We start from the raw sequence: 18,527 nt of genomic DNA, 5'->3' as shown, positions 1-18,527 counted from the left end.
GCTGCCTTTCTCTGACCCCCCACCCCCCCAAGCCCTGGCCTGCCTTGAGGATTTAATAGTCTGAACTTCTTGCAAATCCTTACTCCATTACCGTGCTCCTTATCTCCCTAATTGGTCTACTTCCCATTCGACCTTCAAGTCTGAGCTTAAAGGTAGGCGTTCTCAAGGAGGCCCTTCCCGACTCCCATCAGGTGTAAAGGAGACCCTTCACTTACATACTTTCAAGCATGTCCACTTACTGGCACTTTCAACAGTTACATTCAAATAATTATTAGTGTCATTTCCCCGGCCTTCCTTGCTCACTGCTTCCTTGTCCCCTTGCAACTAACACTGGGCTAGGCACACAGCAGGCATCAAGAAATGTGTGAATGAATGACACGACGGGACCCGGCTGCCAGTTTGCTCCGTCTTCTGCCTGGTTCTGACTGCATATGTTAGAGCTGATTTATTCTGCAGGCTACAGCGCTGGGGTTTTCACACAATCCTGACTGCCCATCCATCATTTTATTTTAAGCACATTACTTCTCTGTCCAAAAAGAAAAGGAGGATACAATTAGGTCTATATCCCTCACTTGCTTAATATTTCAATTTCCCCCAGGGCACTCCCTTCAAGTGGAGATCACAGCTCATGAATATTAAGTGTCTCTTCCAACACAACATGGTCCCCAAGAAAGAGCAGAGAGCCAGCAGCTAGGAAAATGCCCCGACACCCGGCCCCCAGGCCTCTCTCTCTCCCCGGCTACCTCGGCCACGATGGCGGCACAGACGCACAGTGAGGCACACGGAGGTGAGGCAGGTCTCTGGTCACTTGAAAGGCCATAAAGAAGCCCTTGTTCTTGGCTGCCCAGATTCACCTGCCTTGGAGTCAGGCTGCCTTTCAAAGGCACACATCAAAGTGTGGTGTTGATTCCTCAAATTCAGGCAAGCTCCAAGCCCTTCTGAGCCTGACCCCTCCCTGCGAGTCAGGAAGCCGACCTGGGCTGAGGGCTTGAATTCCTCCCTTCTGGCGTCAGAGCCCTCCTGTTTCTTTTCATTCCAGCCTGGCCTCTCTGTGGGGTAGGCCTCCCGGGTTTCTGAAGGAGGTGGTGAGCTGAGGTCTGAGGCTGGCCGGCCAGCTTGATCCTAACCGGTGCTGACTCGACTTGGGGTGTTTGAATGCATCCATCAGACCTCCCGGTTGAGGACTTCAGATCTTCGGTCCTGCCCCTCGCGGCAGCCTTCCGCCCCATCGCCTCCCTTTCCTGCTCCTTTGTCCCCTCAGTGACCCCCTTTGACCCTGTGGGTTAAAGGAATTCCTTTCTCCTCCCCAAGCCCTCATTTCTTTTAAAATGCACAGTTTAAAAACAATAATGATCTGGGATTTAAATTCTGGAAGTCAGAGTTGAAAGGGCCCTGGGAGCTCATCTGGCCCACCCCATCACCTGATAGCTGGGGAAGCTGAGATCAAGGGGGCAGTCACTTTGCACCAGGGACCACCGCATTTTTACCGCAGGCTCAGGCTCAGGACCACCCCCCCCACCCCGCCCCGGGGATGGACTGGAGGCCTTTGTATCAGTCACTACTGACATGGGAGTAAGGAAGGGGAAGGCAACGTGGCAGGAACTGACATTGTGAACTGTCCACTAACGGCCAGGCATCATGCTACATACCATATGGTGATGTCCCGTCTTCCTCTAAACACAACTGGGGGGTTGCAATCATGCCCATTTTCCAGAGAGGACACTGAGACCCAGACAGAGGATGGGAGATGCCCAGGATGACCCAGGGAGTCATTACAACCACTAGACATTTGAACTCGGGCCCCTCTGCTGCTACCACATTGCCATGACAACAGGATTAAATGTCAAAGTCCTCCGAAGCTAAAAAACAATGTGGCTACTGTCCCATGGAGGGTGAGCTCTTAAAAATGAAAATATAGCCTGAAACACAGGAGGGCCCTTTGTCGGGGGCAGGGGGTTTATGCAGTGGAATGTTTATAGGGTGATAATAACTGAAAGTTGTAGTTTTCATGACTCATGAAAAAGGCACAGAAGGACCTACGCATTCACTTTCACTTCCTGCTGTGCGCCAATGGCACCAAAGCAGAAAAAGTGAGAAAGAGAAAGCTGTCTACTGTTTCTTGGGAGCTCGTCCGGATACTGGACGTGGTCTTTAGAGGCAGGCAGAAGGGGTCTGAAGTCTCCTTTTCCGGTCCACCTGACTGGGGTACTTAGGTCAAGCCACTGAAATTCTCTCGGCACCTCTGTTTCCTCACCGGCAAAATGGGCATTATGAGTGTGAATATGCAGAGTTGATGGGAAAATGAACGAAATCATTTGAGAAGAGGGTTCTCAGCACAGAAGCCGGTACAGTTGGGTACCTACAAAATGACAGGACTTCATGGTTCAGTGTGCAGACCCTGCCCGGGGGACTGTGAACCCCTCCTCTGCTATTTCTGACTGTGGGACTTTGGGCAAGTTACTTAACCTCTCTGAACCTCCGATGACCTCTGGTAGGCAACTGGGATAGTAACATCATTCATCCCATAGGATTCCTGGATGGATGGATACGACTTTTGAATCAGTGACATTAATAACAATGATAAGAATACAGTAATAGCAAACACACATGCAACACTTCCCAGGTGCCACTGTGTCAAAATGTTTTACATATATACCCGCATATCACCCTCACAACAACCCTAAGAGGTAGGATCTATTACTAACCCATTTTACTGATGAGAAAACTGAAGTTCAGACTACAAAGTGGCTGAGCCAGGCTTGCCATCCAGAATCATCATGTTCTTAAGATTTATGTATTTATTTGAGAGAGAGAGAGAGAGTGCACAAGTGGCAGAGGGAGAGGGAGAGAAAAATCTCAAGCAGACTCCGTGCTGAACGCAGAGCCCGACATGGGGCTCCATCCCACGACCCCGAAACCACGACCTGGGCTGAAACCAAGAGTCGGAGGTTTAACCGACTGTACCACCCAGGCACCCCCAGAATCCACGTTCTTAATCACGGTGCCACACGTCGTCACGCCACCCAGCCTAGCTGACAGGTGACCGCCTTCACGCCTTGATCACCACCGCCACCGCGACCACTGCTAATATTTCTCTTCTTTTCAAGGCAAGTCTTCAAGTCAAAAGAAGCTTTATTTCAGGAAGGTCATTTGGTGAAAGTTATGCTTCCCACAGAGGGACGTCTGAAGGAATGCCCACATCCAGGAGAAGGTTTTGTTTTTTTAATTCTAATTTTTTTTCGTAAGGGGAGAGGTGGATTGTCTGATTATGATTTCACTTTGTTAGAAAGAAAAATAATAACAAATGCAACTCCCAGCAGAGCCCATTCTGACTCCCCCTTCCCCTTCCCCTCCCCCCAACCAGATGCTGTTTTTCTTTTCAGTCACTGTTGTTCTTAAGTATCATTAGAACATCCACCAAGAAGACGTGGCGATTCATCTTCTTGTTTTCCTTTTTCGCCTTGGCTCAGAGCAGGCCAGGGCAACCTGACACAGGGGCCACAAGGCTCTGTGACCCCCACCCCTCCCAGGGACTTGGAGCGGGGGAGGAGGATTGATCTCCCCTCCTTCCCCTCAGCTGCCTCCCGGATAATTGAGTTACTGGCCCTGGCTCTGGGACAGGGCTGGAGATGCTATGTCAGGGACCAGAGACAACGTCATGCTCACGGCAGTCCCGGAATGGTGGGAAGGAGAGGAGTCAGGAAGGAGCGAGAAAAAGAGACACACAGGAATGACAACGTGGGGGTCCATTTCCTTTTTTCCTAACTGTGTATCAGCATCGAATAGGATTTGAAACCTCAAAACCTTTAAGTAAATGACACAGGGAGGCTGCCCCAGTGTCAGACAGGGAAAGAAGCCTTACAGTCTTCAGTCCAATCACTCCTATGTCACAGAGGGGGAAACTGAGGCTCCTGGATGCTGAGCTGCAGCCCAGGCCCCCATACCTAAACCCCTCCCTGGGACCAGCCATCCTGAAGGACACAGGGTGGTTAGTCCACACGGAGCAGGAGGACTCCTCCACAATTGCATCTCCTGTAGGGGACAGTGTGTCATCTCAGAAGGTAGCTCATTTCCAGCACTGGCTTGCGACGTGTCACTAGCTAGAGCCCCTCTCGGGGATGCTTCACATTTTGTCTAATTTGAGCATTACCTTCCCTCCTTCAGCTTTTATCAGCAGCCTGGCTGTAGTTTATGACTCAGTCTGTAGGAACAGAATTCCCAGTGCTGCCGAACAATGCCTCCAGCCAGTGTCTGCTGGGGTGGGGGTGCGCGGTGGGGAGTTATCATTTTACTGATACCGCATTTTTTAACTGAAACCGAAGGCCTGGTGTATGTTTTTTTTTTTTTTTTTTAAAGGGGGAAAAAGGACAAGATAATTTCCACATTGCTGGGGATGCAGTCTGCATTGCCTAAGAGGTCTTGTGGGTGGTGTTCCTTTTAACAAGCAACTTATTATGTGCTGGGGGATGAGGGCGCTGGGGTGGGAAAGTGGGAAAGGGAAGTCCCGGGGTGTTGCACAATAACACATTGGCACCTTGGGATGTGTGGGCTTCTGAAAAGTGAATGGGAATGCCACCATAAACCTGTCACCCACCCTCACACTGGAGTTACCAAACCCAGGGAAAACACTGGCCCAGCTAAATGGTTGGTGACAAAAAAATAATGAAGAAGAAGAGAAAGGAAGGAAGAAGGAAAGAAGAAAGGAAAGGAAGGAGGGAAGGAGGGAGGGAGGGAGGGAAGGAAGGAAGGAAGGAAGGAAGGAAGGAAGGAAGGAAGGAAGGGAGGGAGGAAGGAAGGAGAGAAGAAGTCATTCATTCAGATGGGGGGAAGAGTAGTAGAGTAGAAAAAGCAGGGGGTGTCTACTCAGTCTGAGATGGGATCACACCTCTACGAGCTGTGTTACCTTGGCCAGGTTAAGACATCATAATAGGTCTTAGATTCCTCACCTGGATAGAAGAGTCCTCTCATAGGCTCACACCAAGGAAAGGGGCATGACACAGACATACCACCTAACGGGTGACCATAAATGGTGGTTGTTGATGATACTCATCCCCTACCCCCACGCCCCCAAACTGAGCTAAGTAACCGTTAATATACATCAGGCACACCCAACGCACTAAGAACGGGGCTAAGCCTCATAGTATCTTATGACAACAATTTTCAGTCAGGATTCTAAGTGACCATCAACAGAAACCAACTTCGGCCAACTTAAGCAAAACAAGCAAGCAAACAAAATCTATTCCGAGAATACTGGATCACTATAGAACACTTTCTGGGAGGGCTGGGGAGCCAGGCTTGCACACTCCGAGGCCCAACTCTAAGCTCAAGATTAGATCCCAGGACGGGTCTTGTGAAGACATTAGCACATGGTCACTTTTGCACCAATTCCACATGCTGTCACTGGTACTTAGGAAACACAGGGATTGTAGCCATTCTTATCAAAATGACTGGGTGAAAGTGTGGCTCTTGTGCCCATACTCAAGCTGTCAAGGGGAGTCAGGGAAGGAGACCTAGATTTTCAACCTCTGTAGAGGGCTTGGGCTCTGCCTCACCATTATTATTTCAAGGAGAGTTATTTCCTAAATCTAGGAAGGAGATTCAGAGAATAAGTTTCCAAAATTATTGATAAATATCTTCCACAGTTGAGTCCCAGGACTCTCACCATTTTCTGGAAGAGAACGCTGACGTTTAGCTAAGGTCGCATGTCTAAGCCATGGTGTGAGCCCAGGTCAGTCTCACTCAAGCCTGTTCTCTTGGCCACTGTCTTGACAAATACAATGATGAATCCAGTCCACCTCAGCAAAGCCTCCCACAGCCCAGTGCCATTTCTCTGACTCACCGAGCCTGCATCTAGGGAGAGCCAAAGACTCACTTTCTGTTCTTCAGCTGTTCTTAAGGGAAGACGGTTTTCTAGATTCAAAGACATGGAGCTTGTCCTTGGAATGTAGGTCCTGGGAGTTGGGATCTCCGGATAGACTCCTTAATTCTTGGAATGTCCTGTGTCTCACTGAGTCTCTACCATGGAATGCTAACTGCTGAGGGTGGAGGTGTAGCTGAGGTTGTTCCTCTAACACAAACCATACTCAACATACCAGGTAACACAGAGTCGTCCCTGGATGTCATCCACACCACTGATGTGTTGTATTCCTGCCCATTAATTCACTAGACGAACTGGTCTACAGCAGTGTGGTCCTCACTCACCCTCAAAGCCCTACAAGACCACCGTCTGAAGTCAGACTCTGGGTTTGCGTCCTGGTTTTACCATTTAAACTGCATATCCTTGGTTCACCTCTCATGCTTCAGCTTTCTCTTGTGTAAAAGCAGGACCGTAAAAGATTGTTAGGAAAATGAGAGTTTATAAATGTGCTCGATACATCATGGAGGTTTAATAAACATTACCGTCACCAGCAGAATACTGAGAATCTAGTAGAGAAACAGTGTATAAAGTGGACCTATGAGGGTCCGGAGCTCGCCTTCTTGGCACCTCCCTGTCTTCACCTCTTTCCCCTTAAGCATCTCAGTTAACACAGTATGAAAATCACTGATCTAGTCCAAAACAGTCATTCTGGCTAAAGCAGAGGCGGGAAGTTAGGCCCAAGGCGGGTGGGGAAGGCCCGCCAGGACTGGACTCCCTGTCCAGGGCTATTTCTAAGAGTCTCCCAGGCCCTCCCACTGTGTGCTTCAAATTCAGTTCTTTTTCTTAGAAATGGCGAACCATGTCACAGCTGTCACCTCCTCTCTGCACCAGACTCCCGTAACCAAGAATATCATAGACTTCAAATCCATGGGCCAGGGGTCAGCAAAGGCCAGATTAGTAAATAGTTTAGGCTCTTTGGGTCACAGGGTCTCTGCTGTACCCACTCAGTAATTTGTAGCAGGAAAGCAGCCGTAGACAATACGTAAAGTAACGAGTATGCCGTGTTCCGGCAGGACTTTACGTTCCAGTAGAGGCAGCAGGCCAGTTCTGGCCAGTGGCCTGTAGTTTGCAGATCTCGTCCGTGGATGATGAGATTCTATCTGTAGGAGGCTACCTCGTTTTTGTGTATTGCTGCATAGTGCCAAAGCACCCCAGAATGTGGGCGTCAGGGCCACCCGAGCACCTCTTTTAGGGTCCCATATCCTACTTTCACCACCACATCCTCCCTTCCTTCCAGAAGCACTTAAGTTACACGCCACCTTAGTGGGAGCAAAACAGGTGGATATTCTCCAGCATGATCTGGGAATGATGCTGGGTGTCACGAGGACAACGACAAAGGCAAGTAGCTCATGGGCATGGGAAAGAGTCACACAGCTTGGAAATAGCACAAGTCAAGTGCAGGTAAGGCCTTTAGAGACCACCTAACCTAATCCTTTGAAATTTACACCAGGTAAACTGAGGCCCAGACTAGGGAAGCGACTTGGCCAGTGCTATGCGGCAAGTTCTCAGCACAGTGAGGACTAGAGCCTGGTTTTCCTAATTTTCAGCCCGGGCTCCTACTGCCGCACCACTAGGCTAACATCAAGTTTTTACCAGGGACCATGCTCAAATCAACAGAGCAAAGAAAACACCCTTCTGTCATTTAAAAACCCTTCTGTCACTCTGCCTGGAAATTCTCCTTCTGTCTTTCCTTCCTCCACGTGTTCCTTTCTTCCATCCACGGTTAGCTGTGGGACACCTCTTATTGTGTTGCTGAGCCCCCACTTAGTGCCAAGGAGACAGTAGGTGCTCAATCCCTGCGTGCTGAGGATGGACTAAGGGTGAAGGATACATGGTGAAGAGCTCACAGCGCTCACAATCTCCCAGGAGAAGGAAGGTCTAAATGTGTCCCTGTACGTATTGCATGGTGCACTGGGTGTTATACACGACTAATGAATCATCGAACTTTACATCAGAAACCAGGGATGTACTGTATGGTGTCTAACATAATATAATTTAAAAAACATTAAAAAAATAAATGTGTCCCTGTAATGCACGGCGAGAATGTGATGACATTTCCTTCCCTTTCGTCTTCCTAGAAAATTGCCTTTCAGTGTGCAATCTTCCCACCAATGTTCTCATCCCCTTAGCAAGCTGCCCCTTCCCTCTCCAGACAGAGCACCTCTGTCTTTGTACTTGCAAATGAATTGTGATTAGTTCTCACCTCCAGCCCAGGGGATTAGCCGGGGGACCTTTGATCTTCAGGTATCGATTTGCATCTTAAAGGAAGTATGATCTCATCTGAGCCAGCTCAAAATTCCATCCCTGCCCCCCAAGCCCTGTCTGTTTACCAGCCCCGGGCTGGCCAGGGCCTCCCAAGTGGGGCTGTAACAACAAGATCAGCCAGACTCCTGGAGAAGCCAGAGGAAAACAAATTTCCCATCGGACTCGGTAAAGGTGGGAAAGGACGTTTGCTTTCTAAACACAAGCTGGTCTGCTCTTCCTCCACCCTCGCGTCAGAGAGACGGCCCGAGCTTCTGAGTGTGCAAAGGGGACTGCCGGGGTTCCCAGATCTTGGCTGGAGGTTGCGCAGCACGAGGAGCTCGGCTCGTGCTGAAGAACCAGGTTCAAGCCCTGGTTCTGTCTCCAATCACTTCTAACCCATGAGATTCCACACCACTTTCATCATCTCTCTGGCTCTTGATTTTTCTCATCTCTAAAGCGAGAATACAAGCCTGAAAAGTCTATACTCATCACCCTTCTGGAGAGCTGGCGTGAAGAAGAGCAATGAGGTACCGCAGGAAGCAGCTAGCTTGGAAAGGAGTCACCAGCAGTGGTGCTGTCACGCACGGGAGGGAACAGAAGCTCCTTGCGGGCAGGAGCATTGGGCCGTTTTTGTGTGTTTCCCATTGCTGTGTTCCCGGGTGCCTCAAACACGGTCTGGCCCACAGGAGGCAATCAGCGAATGTTTGTAATACGAAGGAGTAAATCAGCATTAGTCCTCACTACTGTGTTACTGACCTGACTGGCCTGCAGAGTCCCCTTCTCCAGCTAAGCCCCAAGAAGTGACACGGACTTACCGATGCAATTGAAGGAGTCTTCCCGTCGGCAGAAGAGGGAGCAGCCGTCACCACTGAGCTTATTCATGTCATCGCACTCTTCACCTTGGCTCCTGCAGACGGAAACAGAAGAGAGATTTATCAGAGCACCTTCAGAACCACAGCGCCCCCAGGAGAGTCCCTCCCCAGGCCGTGAACTTTCCAAGAGGCCTCAGGCTAGTCCCTGACCCTGAGTGTCCATTTCTTCTTCCTCAGAGATGTATACAGATACACGTGTGTAAGACCCTATTACCTTTGCCTTATTTTGTGCTTCCCACAGCAAAGCAGAGTTCCTGCTTCAAACCTGTTCTCCGAGATCTTGTCACTTAAGCCAGATGGGAGAAAGGAATGGATGAAGGGATGAAGGAACCGACCTTGCTCCCATGTCTGGAAGATCTCGCCACCATTTTAAAATGGTGGATTGGAAGGAAATTTCTGAGCTTCTGAAATATCAATTCTGTTCTTCACTATGCCCTACCTTACCCTCCTCCCTGTTCCCCACGCTCCCCCCAACCGTGAACTTAAAAATAAAGACTTTTTTTTTTTTTTTTCCCAGTCACATGCTTGGGTCTGGTCTTCCTTTCACTAGAAAATATTGCTCTCTCCATCCGGCGTGTCATTTCACGGTGTGAGGAACTCCAAGACCCATGGGAACTATGCTGCTAGAAAATAAAAGTGTCTCCTCTTGTTTGTTCGTTTCGTTTTATTTTTTAGGAATTATTTCTATCACCTCAGGGTGGGATGGACAGAAACTGAGCAATGCTGGACTGAGGAGACGAGGAGGAGGAGCTGAAACACTGAATGGATTATCACCACCTGGAAAACTCCCATCCTTTGAGAAACAGAACACTTGGGTTTAGAGCCTCTTACTCCAAACCAGCTGTGTGATCTCAGACGAGTCTCCTAATCTTGATGGGACCATTTAAATCAATAAAGACTAAAAATAATTTAAAATGCTATTCCTTAGTCACAGTGGCCACATGTTAAGCCCTCGATAGCTGCAGGTGGTATGTAGCTAGTGGCCACTGGACTGGACAGCACAGAACATCCTTCCATCACTGCAGAAGAATCCACTGCACCACATGATTCCAGATGCCGAGTGTCCGTGTTCCCACAGGTTCAAATGGAGATAACCATACCCGCTCCTCAGAGCTGGCGCTAGAACGGGATGGAACGTTAACATGGCTGGCACGGCGCATGACAGATAGTAGATGCTCAGGGGAGCAGGGTTCCTGTTCCCACCAGTCCTGGGAGGTCTCTGCAGAGTGTGCGGCAGCTGTCCCTCCCTCCCCAGAGACCAGCTGGGACCTGTCAAAGCATGGGAGAGGCCTCAGACTTTTCCTTTCGCCCGGGCCGTTAACACTGGGCGATGCCTGTTGCTTTTAGGAAGTGTCAAAGTGGCAGGACGGTGCCTTGCAATCCATCCTTGAGACGGCTGGGCCACTGCATGGATTTCTGAAGAGCCTCTCAAGTTCTCTCCTGTCTACGAATGCACGAGCTGAGGAGGAGAGAAGTCCACGTTCCTAGCTGGGCCCATATTTCCAATCTCTGCCAGTGAATCTCGAGTGCTGGAAATTGGTGATAGCCTTGTGTTCATAGCTATCTCATGGGTTATCTAGGGAGAGGTTTTTTTTTTTTTTTTTTTTTTTTTTAACCTGGGCTGGTTTCCCAAAGCCACAAAGAACACATGTAACCCGCCTTCCCTCACCACCCAAACACTATGTTCTACTGGTTTAAGCAAAACATTAATGTCACCACAAATATCTTCTAGGCATGGCAGATCCGTCATTACACAGAGAGCTTCCGAGAAACCTCCTTTGACCTCCCAAGCTGGAGAGAGTGGCCGTCTTCTCTGTGTCCAAAGACACCAGGCTGCATCTATCACAGCACTTGTCACGCTGACCACCTCTGCCCGTTTACCTGACAGCCCCCTATACTGGGCTTTCAGATGTCGAAGGAAAGACAGTCTTTGTCATCCTAACCCCACAATGCCTGGCACAGTGCCTGGGATACAGCAGAGAGCACGTAGCTACTCCCTCACTCATTCGTCTTGCAGGGCTGGTGGTGACACAGCAAGGCGACGGCGAATCCAAATGAGAACACGGGCCCTGGGTTCGCATCTTGGTTCCGCCCTTTACTGGGTGTGTAGGCTCGAGAAGGTCACGTCCGTCTTTGTACATCAGCTGCTGCTTCTGTGAAGTTGCTGTAAAGAACCTATTTCATACGGTTGTCAGAAGGACCCAAGGAGATAATGGTGTAGCCCAATGCTCGTGCATAGGGGAAGCTCAATAAATACTTATGAATAATATCATTATATGCTTTCATCCATTGGGGCCTCATTAAGTGTTGAGCCTATCTGAATATCTTTGTAAATTCCCTTAAATGTATATAGCGAATCAGCACGTATCATCCCATGAAAAATCCAATTAGCTAGGATGACATTCCTCCTTTTCCTCAAAGTTTTTGTTTGTTTTTTCCTAGGGAACCATCCGTAAGCTGCATTTGGTTTTCTACAAAGCATGTCAACAACTATTTGGTAACTTGAGTGATGTCTGTGTAGGATACCCATCCTAGGTAAAAATACTAAAAAACATTACTGAAAACACTACTTATATTAATAATAATAAAATAAAAAATAATAGTTTTAGATCAGCAAGAGAAATGCTATTGTTCGCAGCGTTTTACCAATGCAGCTCTATCTGGCTCCGAAATGGACAGAGTTGTCGGTCAGGTTCCACATCTGGCGAGTTTTTTTTTTTTTTTTAATTCTTTGTGCTAAATTAGAAAATCCCAAATCACAATTATGGGTTGTCAGCAATGACCGCAAGTGTTTCCTGGATCTTCTAGATACGCAGCTCCATCTTGGACCCACAAATGATGGGGCACTCTCCCTGGAGACTGCCTTGCTCAGTTGCTCAGTATTCCATCAGACAACAGCTGTGTCAAGAGCCTGAAGTTGATGTCTTAATGTGGGAGAGAATGGTGAATGGCTTCCCTTTCCCCAGTTGTGTTACATTAAGCACTGGAAACTTCATGTTGGGTTGCTGCGTTTGGATAGGATTTTAAACACACCCAACAGCACATCATGAGTTTCATTCTCTGACAAATGAGGACCTTTATCTTCCATGCTTGACAAGTCAAATTCTTGGCAATCAGGTGGTTTGCACCATAACTCCACACTTAAAAGTCCTTACGTGATCTCCTCAATATTAAAATCTTGACAAGTCAGCTTTCAAATTATAGTTGCAGGACAGTGAAGACATGAATATATACCCCCGAGATACGTCACCTGAGCAAGCCTCTTGAAATTGTGCAAATAATCATTACCGGCCTTGCCAGTGCTAACATTAAAAGAAAAAGCCCTTTCTTATCCCCAAAACTTGAGTTAGTACCTTTCTTATAACAGCTTATATGCTTCAGGCTATGGGGTAGCAGAAACTTGTACATACTATGTTTCTGCACAGCCAATTGAAAAGACTAACACGCTGGCCGTCATCTGAGCCTACAGCAACATTCAATCTTTCCTTCCATACTAAGTCACCACCAGAAAGCAAACTGCTTTCTGACGTCTGTGTGGATGCGTATTCACGAGCAAATGCTTTACTTGCACAACTGGGTTATCCCTGCTGTGCTCCTGGCTGGTCCTTTGATCTCGAAGCACGTTTCCAGTTTATATCACATACCACAAAATCAACGGTCCCAAATGAAATCACTTTTCCCCTCTAGCACTCGAGTCGATGATGAACTGAAAGGAAGACTCATCTAGCACTTCTCTTTCATATGTGCTACACCTATGATTCATGGTCTACACATCAGCGGTTTCATCCAACTGTGAAACAAATGCTCTTTACAGAGCCCCTCCCCCTAAGAAACAGCCACGGCAGTTCCACGTTGCTCAGATATTATGTGACACCCAACAGCGCCATTTAATGAAGGGATTTCGCCAATAGCGGGTTTGCCCTCTCTACGTGTGACGTTTGTCATTAAATCGGCCCATAGTTTTAAAAGTCTCTTAGCAATAGTGTAACTTGCAACCACATCAACAGTAAGGAACACAATTTCAGCAATAAGCAACTTAACTGCGAACGGTTTCTGGTCTCTTTTTCACCTCCCGGGACAAAACTATTCTGTTTTGTAGCCAGAAAACATTTTTGTGCTAGTGTGGGAGGGAAAAAAACTCAAAGGTTTACTTTTACCAATTTTTTTAAGATTTTGTTTACTTATTTGACAAAGAGAGAGCACAAGCAGGGGGAGCGGCAGAGGGAGAGGGAGAAGCAGGGTCCCTGCCAAGCAAGGACCCCCATGTGGGGCTCAATCCCAGGACCCCAGGATCACAAACTGAGCAGAAGGCACATGCTTAACCGACTGAGCTACCCAGGCACCCCTCAAGGTTTACTTCAAAACAAAATATATTTTTAAAAACAATGCAAAAGTCTTGATGGCTTCTTGCCCCTATTTCAAAGTTGTGCAATATCTCGCCCTGTGGACAAGGTGCTAAATGGACTGATGACCCAATAAAATCCACTAGTGTAGACATGTGGCTTCGTACTCTCTACTCATGCTTTTCCTTTTTGGCTGCTCATGTGGAGTCTTTACACTTTCTCGTGCCTTTGCCTCCCTCTACTTATTTACGGTCACATTCAGTATTCACTCTGGAGTACTGTTTACTATTTATGGTTTCGACATTATAGGGCGTTAGAAATTTTGTTATTTTTATGAGCCTTTAACCCATTTTGCAAATTGTTCATACAAGATGATACAACAGAAATAACAAATAAATATGCAGTTTTAACAAATTTAAATGCTTAACCAGCAAAGAATGTAAAAGTGTTTTGACCCGAATGCCCTGTGTCCTGTTAACTGAATGCCGGCTGGAGTGGAAAAGACAAGTCGAATCCTTGCAGTAGCCATAAAAGGATGAAGAGTAAGAGCTTACCGGTAGGAAGTGCACGATGGTAGCTCTGTCAGAATCACATATTGTATTACATACTTGAGAAATATACATGTTTGAAAAAGAATTACTGCTTTTCCTTTGAGGCCAGCAAACTACTTGCAGACAAATCAACAGACTGCTAGTGACTGCTGGGAACTCACAGCTCCCACATTGAAGAGTCTCCCACAAGCTCTTCTGGATAGCACCCCGACCAGGCCTCATGAGCATCACCCCCTCCCCTTTCATTAGTTAGATCTACTTACTTCTGGATAATGCCATCACCACAGTACCCACTTCCGTGGATGTATACGGCAGCAGGCGATGGCTCACTCTCTTCACCTCCCGAAATGCTGATGACCCAGTACTGGTACAGACTGCCGAGACTGAGATCCCTGGGAAACAAAGGAGGCTATTAACAAAGACCATCAGCTACACAGACACAAGGCTGGGGGCAGACGAAATTGATCCCCTTGAGTATGTTCTACCAGCCTTGCTTACGTTTGAAGTCGCATGCACATTACGTTATCCAATAATTTGTATTGTCTACTGTGGTTGAGGAGCTGTCCTATGCAGGATGGACCACGCCAAAATGTACAGCAATAATGACTGGCATCAAATGACAGACAACTGTGAATATTACCAGGTACTTTTATCTTTAATTTAACCTTTATGATAACCATGGTGGATAAGAACCGGATGGTACGTGGTTCATAATGAAGGTGTTTCGGAGAATGTCATCCAGGAAAACGAAATGGGATAAGCAGACAGAGTTGAAAATATCATGCCAGATTCTCTAGGCATTGGTCTGATCTTTCCCCCTCATGTTAGGCACTGAACAGAAACCCCATCCCATGAGCAAGCCCCTTCCTTATGCCGCACATCCAGCGAGTGTCCTCCTCTCCACCTCGTGCTCTTCTCTGTCCCTCACTCTTGACTAAAACAGTAACAACTGCAGCAGCCAATAGCTGAATATCAGGCTTGGGGTGAAACACACTGCATGTATTTTCTCATTTGAGGATCAAAGCAACCCTACACGGGCACTAGTGTTTTCATGTTTATTTCACAGATGATAAATCTGATGCATAGAGAGGTTCATCAACTTGCTTATGATCATAGGCTACTATGTAACAGCCTGCATTCTAGCCCCCTAATCCCTAGTTGAGGCCTGTTTTAATAATCTCATCCCTTGCAAGGGGGGATTCTGTCCTGAAATTACAATTGCAGGCACTGGTGACTGCCAGATTCTCAATTTGCCTAGCCTGCGTCTCCCCTCTGCTCTCAAGACCTCCCAGTGCAATGTCTGCTCCCACTTCCTCACGCTCAACCTTACTCCAGATCCCCCCCTCCCCTTCCTCAGCGCCTTTCAGCTCCCTGCTCGAATTCATCCAGCCATCAAACCTGGCTACTGCCAATTATCCTCCAAGGCAGAGCCACATTTGTGTCAGTTCCACGTCACCAAATCACAATGCCCATTTCTTCTTTGACCATTTTCAAAGGGCGATGTTATTTCCCTTTTTATCTCCCTCTGCATTAATTATTTACTTTTTAATAATAAAAAAGTACCATGGGAAAAAAAAAACCCACAAAAATGATAATGATGAGAATTCCTATTAGATTCCAGAGTTGGGGGGGGGTTTCATAAACAAAAGGATGATGACAAAAAACCTCGAGTTCTCCTGCCCATCTGTTGTTTCAGCTGCTGTTAGGGCTGCGGCTGTCTGGATAAGGCCAAGAAGGTAACAGGTGCAGAGGCAATGGGCAGACAACGTCTCCTGACTCGCAACACAGCGATGAGTATGAGTTTATGAGCACTGAAGGACTCTAGTGAGGAATACAACCTTCCTGAGAATGCTGGATGTTACCCCAAAGAGAGTTTGTTTTGGCAGTGCTGGAGCAGAAAGCAATATGGGGGGGGGGGGTAAACCAGAAGTCCCTGGGGATTCCATCAGTGTTCTGTCAACCAAAGTTCGGTAGGTAAAACGCATACAAATCTTGGACTATTATTCGTATGAATGTAAGAGTAACTGTTGCCTTGGAAACTTCTGGGATGCTGATTTGTAGACATGGGCTTTCTTTCTTCTTTTTAAAAATGTTTATTAGATATTTTACCCACCTCTAGACTAACAAACGTATACATTCTCTGGTGGTGCTTCTAAAACTGAAATACTGTGGCGGCGACGAGGGTGGATTTCCCGGGTTACACACAGAGGCACGAGATAAAGAAGACGTGCATTCTGTGGTATGTTCGTTCTCCTCTAAAATATGGAGGCATGTTTTACACTAAACAAATATGGCTGTGTTACGAAATAAAGTAAGAAATTTTCTTCAGGCCACATCGCAGGCCACTGGGGGCATATGGCCACCGTCTGAAGCAGATGGAGCACTTCTGCGGCACGCAGGAGGGTGTGCAAAGTACTTCTCTCCATTGTGTTTTTCATTTGTAGTGTGTGTCACAAATGATTTATGGCTGATAATATTTAAGGTGCTCTGCTCATATTGGTGAACGTTTCCCTCCTTCCCCCTACACTGCCCTCCCTCCTCCCCTCTTCCTCCTCCTGCTTCTCCATAAACACAAGTCAGAGGCAAGCAAACATGTGTTTCTACCCTGGCTTCATCACTTCAACACGCTGAGAAGTCAAAGGCAGGTGTTTCACTGCTCTAGCCTATTTCGAATTAGTCATCAACCCGACCTCACAGCAATTTCCTACAGACTGAATGTGAGAACACATAGAAAGCACATATGTGCCCAGCCTCTGATAGTTAATAAATATTAACCCATTACCATGAATGCTTAAATGTCAATATTCGTGTTCACTGGAGTTCTGCTATGCTCTCTTTGGTAGAAGGGATGGAGCGACAGCCACACGTAACCTTGGTTAGGCAAACCCATGAAAGTGGGGCCACCAGCTATCGTGTGCACCACAGCTTAGTGGAAATTCTCTTTTCTACCACGTCATTTGGCTACACGACCCTCAATGCCTGCAGCTTGCTCTCACTCCACGTGGCTATTCCAACTTCTGAAAATTCTGGATCCCAGAAGGTTTGTCTTACCCTGGGGCAAAATCTGTCTCCCCATAACTTCCACCCACACCTCCTTCTCACCCACTAGCATCACGCACAACACATCTGATTGGGAGGAAGACCTTGATAAGCCTCCTTCTTCCAACTGTGTGTGCATGGCTTATGTATCCTTATCTCATGGAAGCCCGACAGCAGCTCTTTGAAGCGGGGGTTGTTTCCCAAGTTTTCAGATAGGACAATAGAAGCCCAAGTCACTCCCTTGGTAAAATGGTAGAGAAGGGGGGAGAACAGTACCACTGCTATTAAAAGTATTGTTTTTCCACTGAAGAATCCTTGTGATAAAACTACATTTTCTCCGAGTTGAAATCAAATTAATGCCAAATGAGGGCCCCTTTCTAAAGAATCTTGGTAGAATAGAACTCCTTCGGAAGGACGGGCTAGTGGCCTCTGAAGGCTTTGCTGGAGGTGAGGACCTATTTCATGGATAGTCTAAAAGTGGGACATTGATGTCAAGTTGTTCCTGTTAGCTGCTCCTAAAATCTGGAATGCCTTATGCTGTCACTTGAATTCCTACCTCCCCTGCATCTCCCACCTCCATGCAGACCCTAAACCCCGTCACCTTTCCCGCACCCCAAAAGCTTCCACGTCATTCCCTCTACATCCCTGCTGCTGCCAATATCTCAACCTTGACATATGAACAGCTTTTCCCTTTTCCCTTTTCCAGGCTTGCTAATACCATCAGAATATTCCGAGGTCCAAAGCCAGCTCAAAGTCTTCTTTAGAGCAGTGAGGGGGGCATACTGCCAAGCCCAAACTCCCTATTTACTCTTTGCTGGGAACTAAAATGTTACCACTTCATCTGAAACATGATAAATTGCATCATTTCTGATTTCTTTCATAGAATTCTGAGTGTCATTTATTTTTTTTAAAGCTAACCGCCACTGGAATTTAATGGTCAATTCCTCAAACTGCATCTCAGATTAATTTCACGTGTCCAGCTAATAAATTAAAACTGCAGTACTGAAATGGGATGAGATTGCCTGGCTACTTTTGAGCAGTTACTTTATGCATCTTTTGTATGATTTAAAAAAACAAACAAACAAACAAACACTGTTAACAGTTAGCATTGTTCTTTCACAAATGTCTCAAGTGATACAGCAGCCTTGGGTTTCCATTTCTGGCAATTATAAACAAAACTAGTGGCATTTTTACCTGCTATGATTTTTCAGTGTTTATCCTCAGAAATGTCACATTGATGGTAATGTATACGAGATCTGGAGCCCAGTCTTTTTTATTTTTTGAAGATTTTAAGTGATCTCTACATCCAATGTGGGGCTCGAACCTACACCCCCAAGATCAAGAGTCACACGCTCTACCAACTGAGCCAGCCAATGCTGCCTGCAGCTCAGCATTTCAGTAAAATTTAGTTACAGATTATGAAATCATTATCTTAAAAATATTATTATGTACACAAATATCCATAAGGAGGCTAAGCACCATCTGACCTGGCTTTTGGCGAAAATGCGTATTTCTTAAAGTGTTGGTGTGTAGTTCATATTGTGATTGGTCCATTAAAACC

At 46.9% G+C, this 18,527-nt stretch overlaps 1 protein-coding gene across 1 annotated transcript in view; it reads right to left on the bottom strand.

Annotated features, from left to right (window-relative positions):
- PAPPA (pappalysin 1) overlaps positions 1–18,527 on the bottom strand; it is a 239,779-nt gene that overhangs the window by 115,785 nt on the left and 105,467 nt on the right. The window contains exons 8-9 of the mRNA XM_026513725.4: positions 14,191–14,319; positions 8,977–9,068 (exon numbers count right to left, since the gene is read on the bottom strand). Of these exons, the coding sequence (XP_026369510.2) occupies positions 8,977–9,068; positions 14,191–14,319 (221 nt within the window). The remainder of the gene's footprint in view (positions 1–8,976; positions 9,069–14,190; positions 14,320–18,527) is intronic.

This window comes from Ursus arctos, unplaced genomic scaffold (assembly GCF_023065955.2).
Source record: "Ursus arctos isolate Adak ecotype North America unplaced genomic scaffold, UrsArc2.0 scaffold_18, whole genome shotgun sequence".
Lineage (NCBI taxonomy): Eukaryota > Metazoa > Chordata > Mammalia > Carnivora > Ursidae > Ursus > Ursus arctos.
This window is presented reverse-complemented; position numbering and strand designations above follow the sequence as displayed.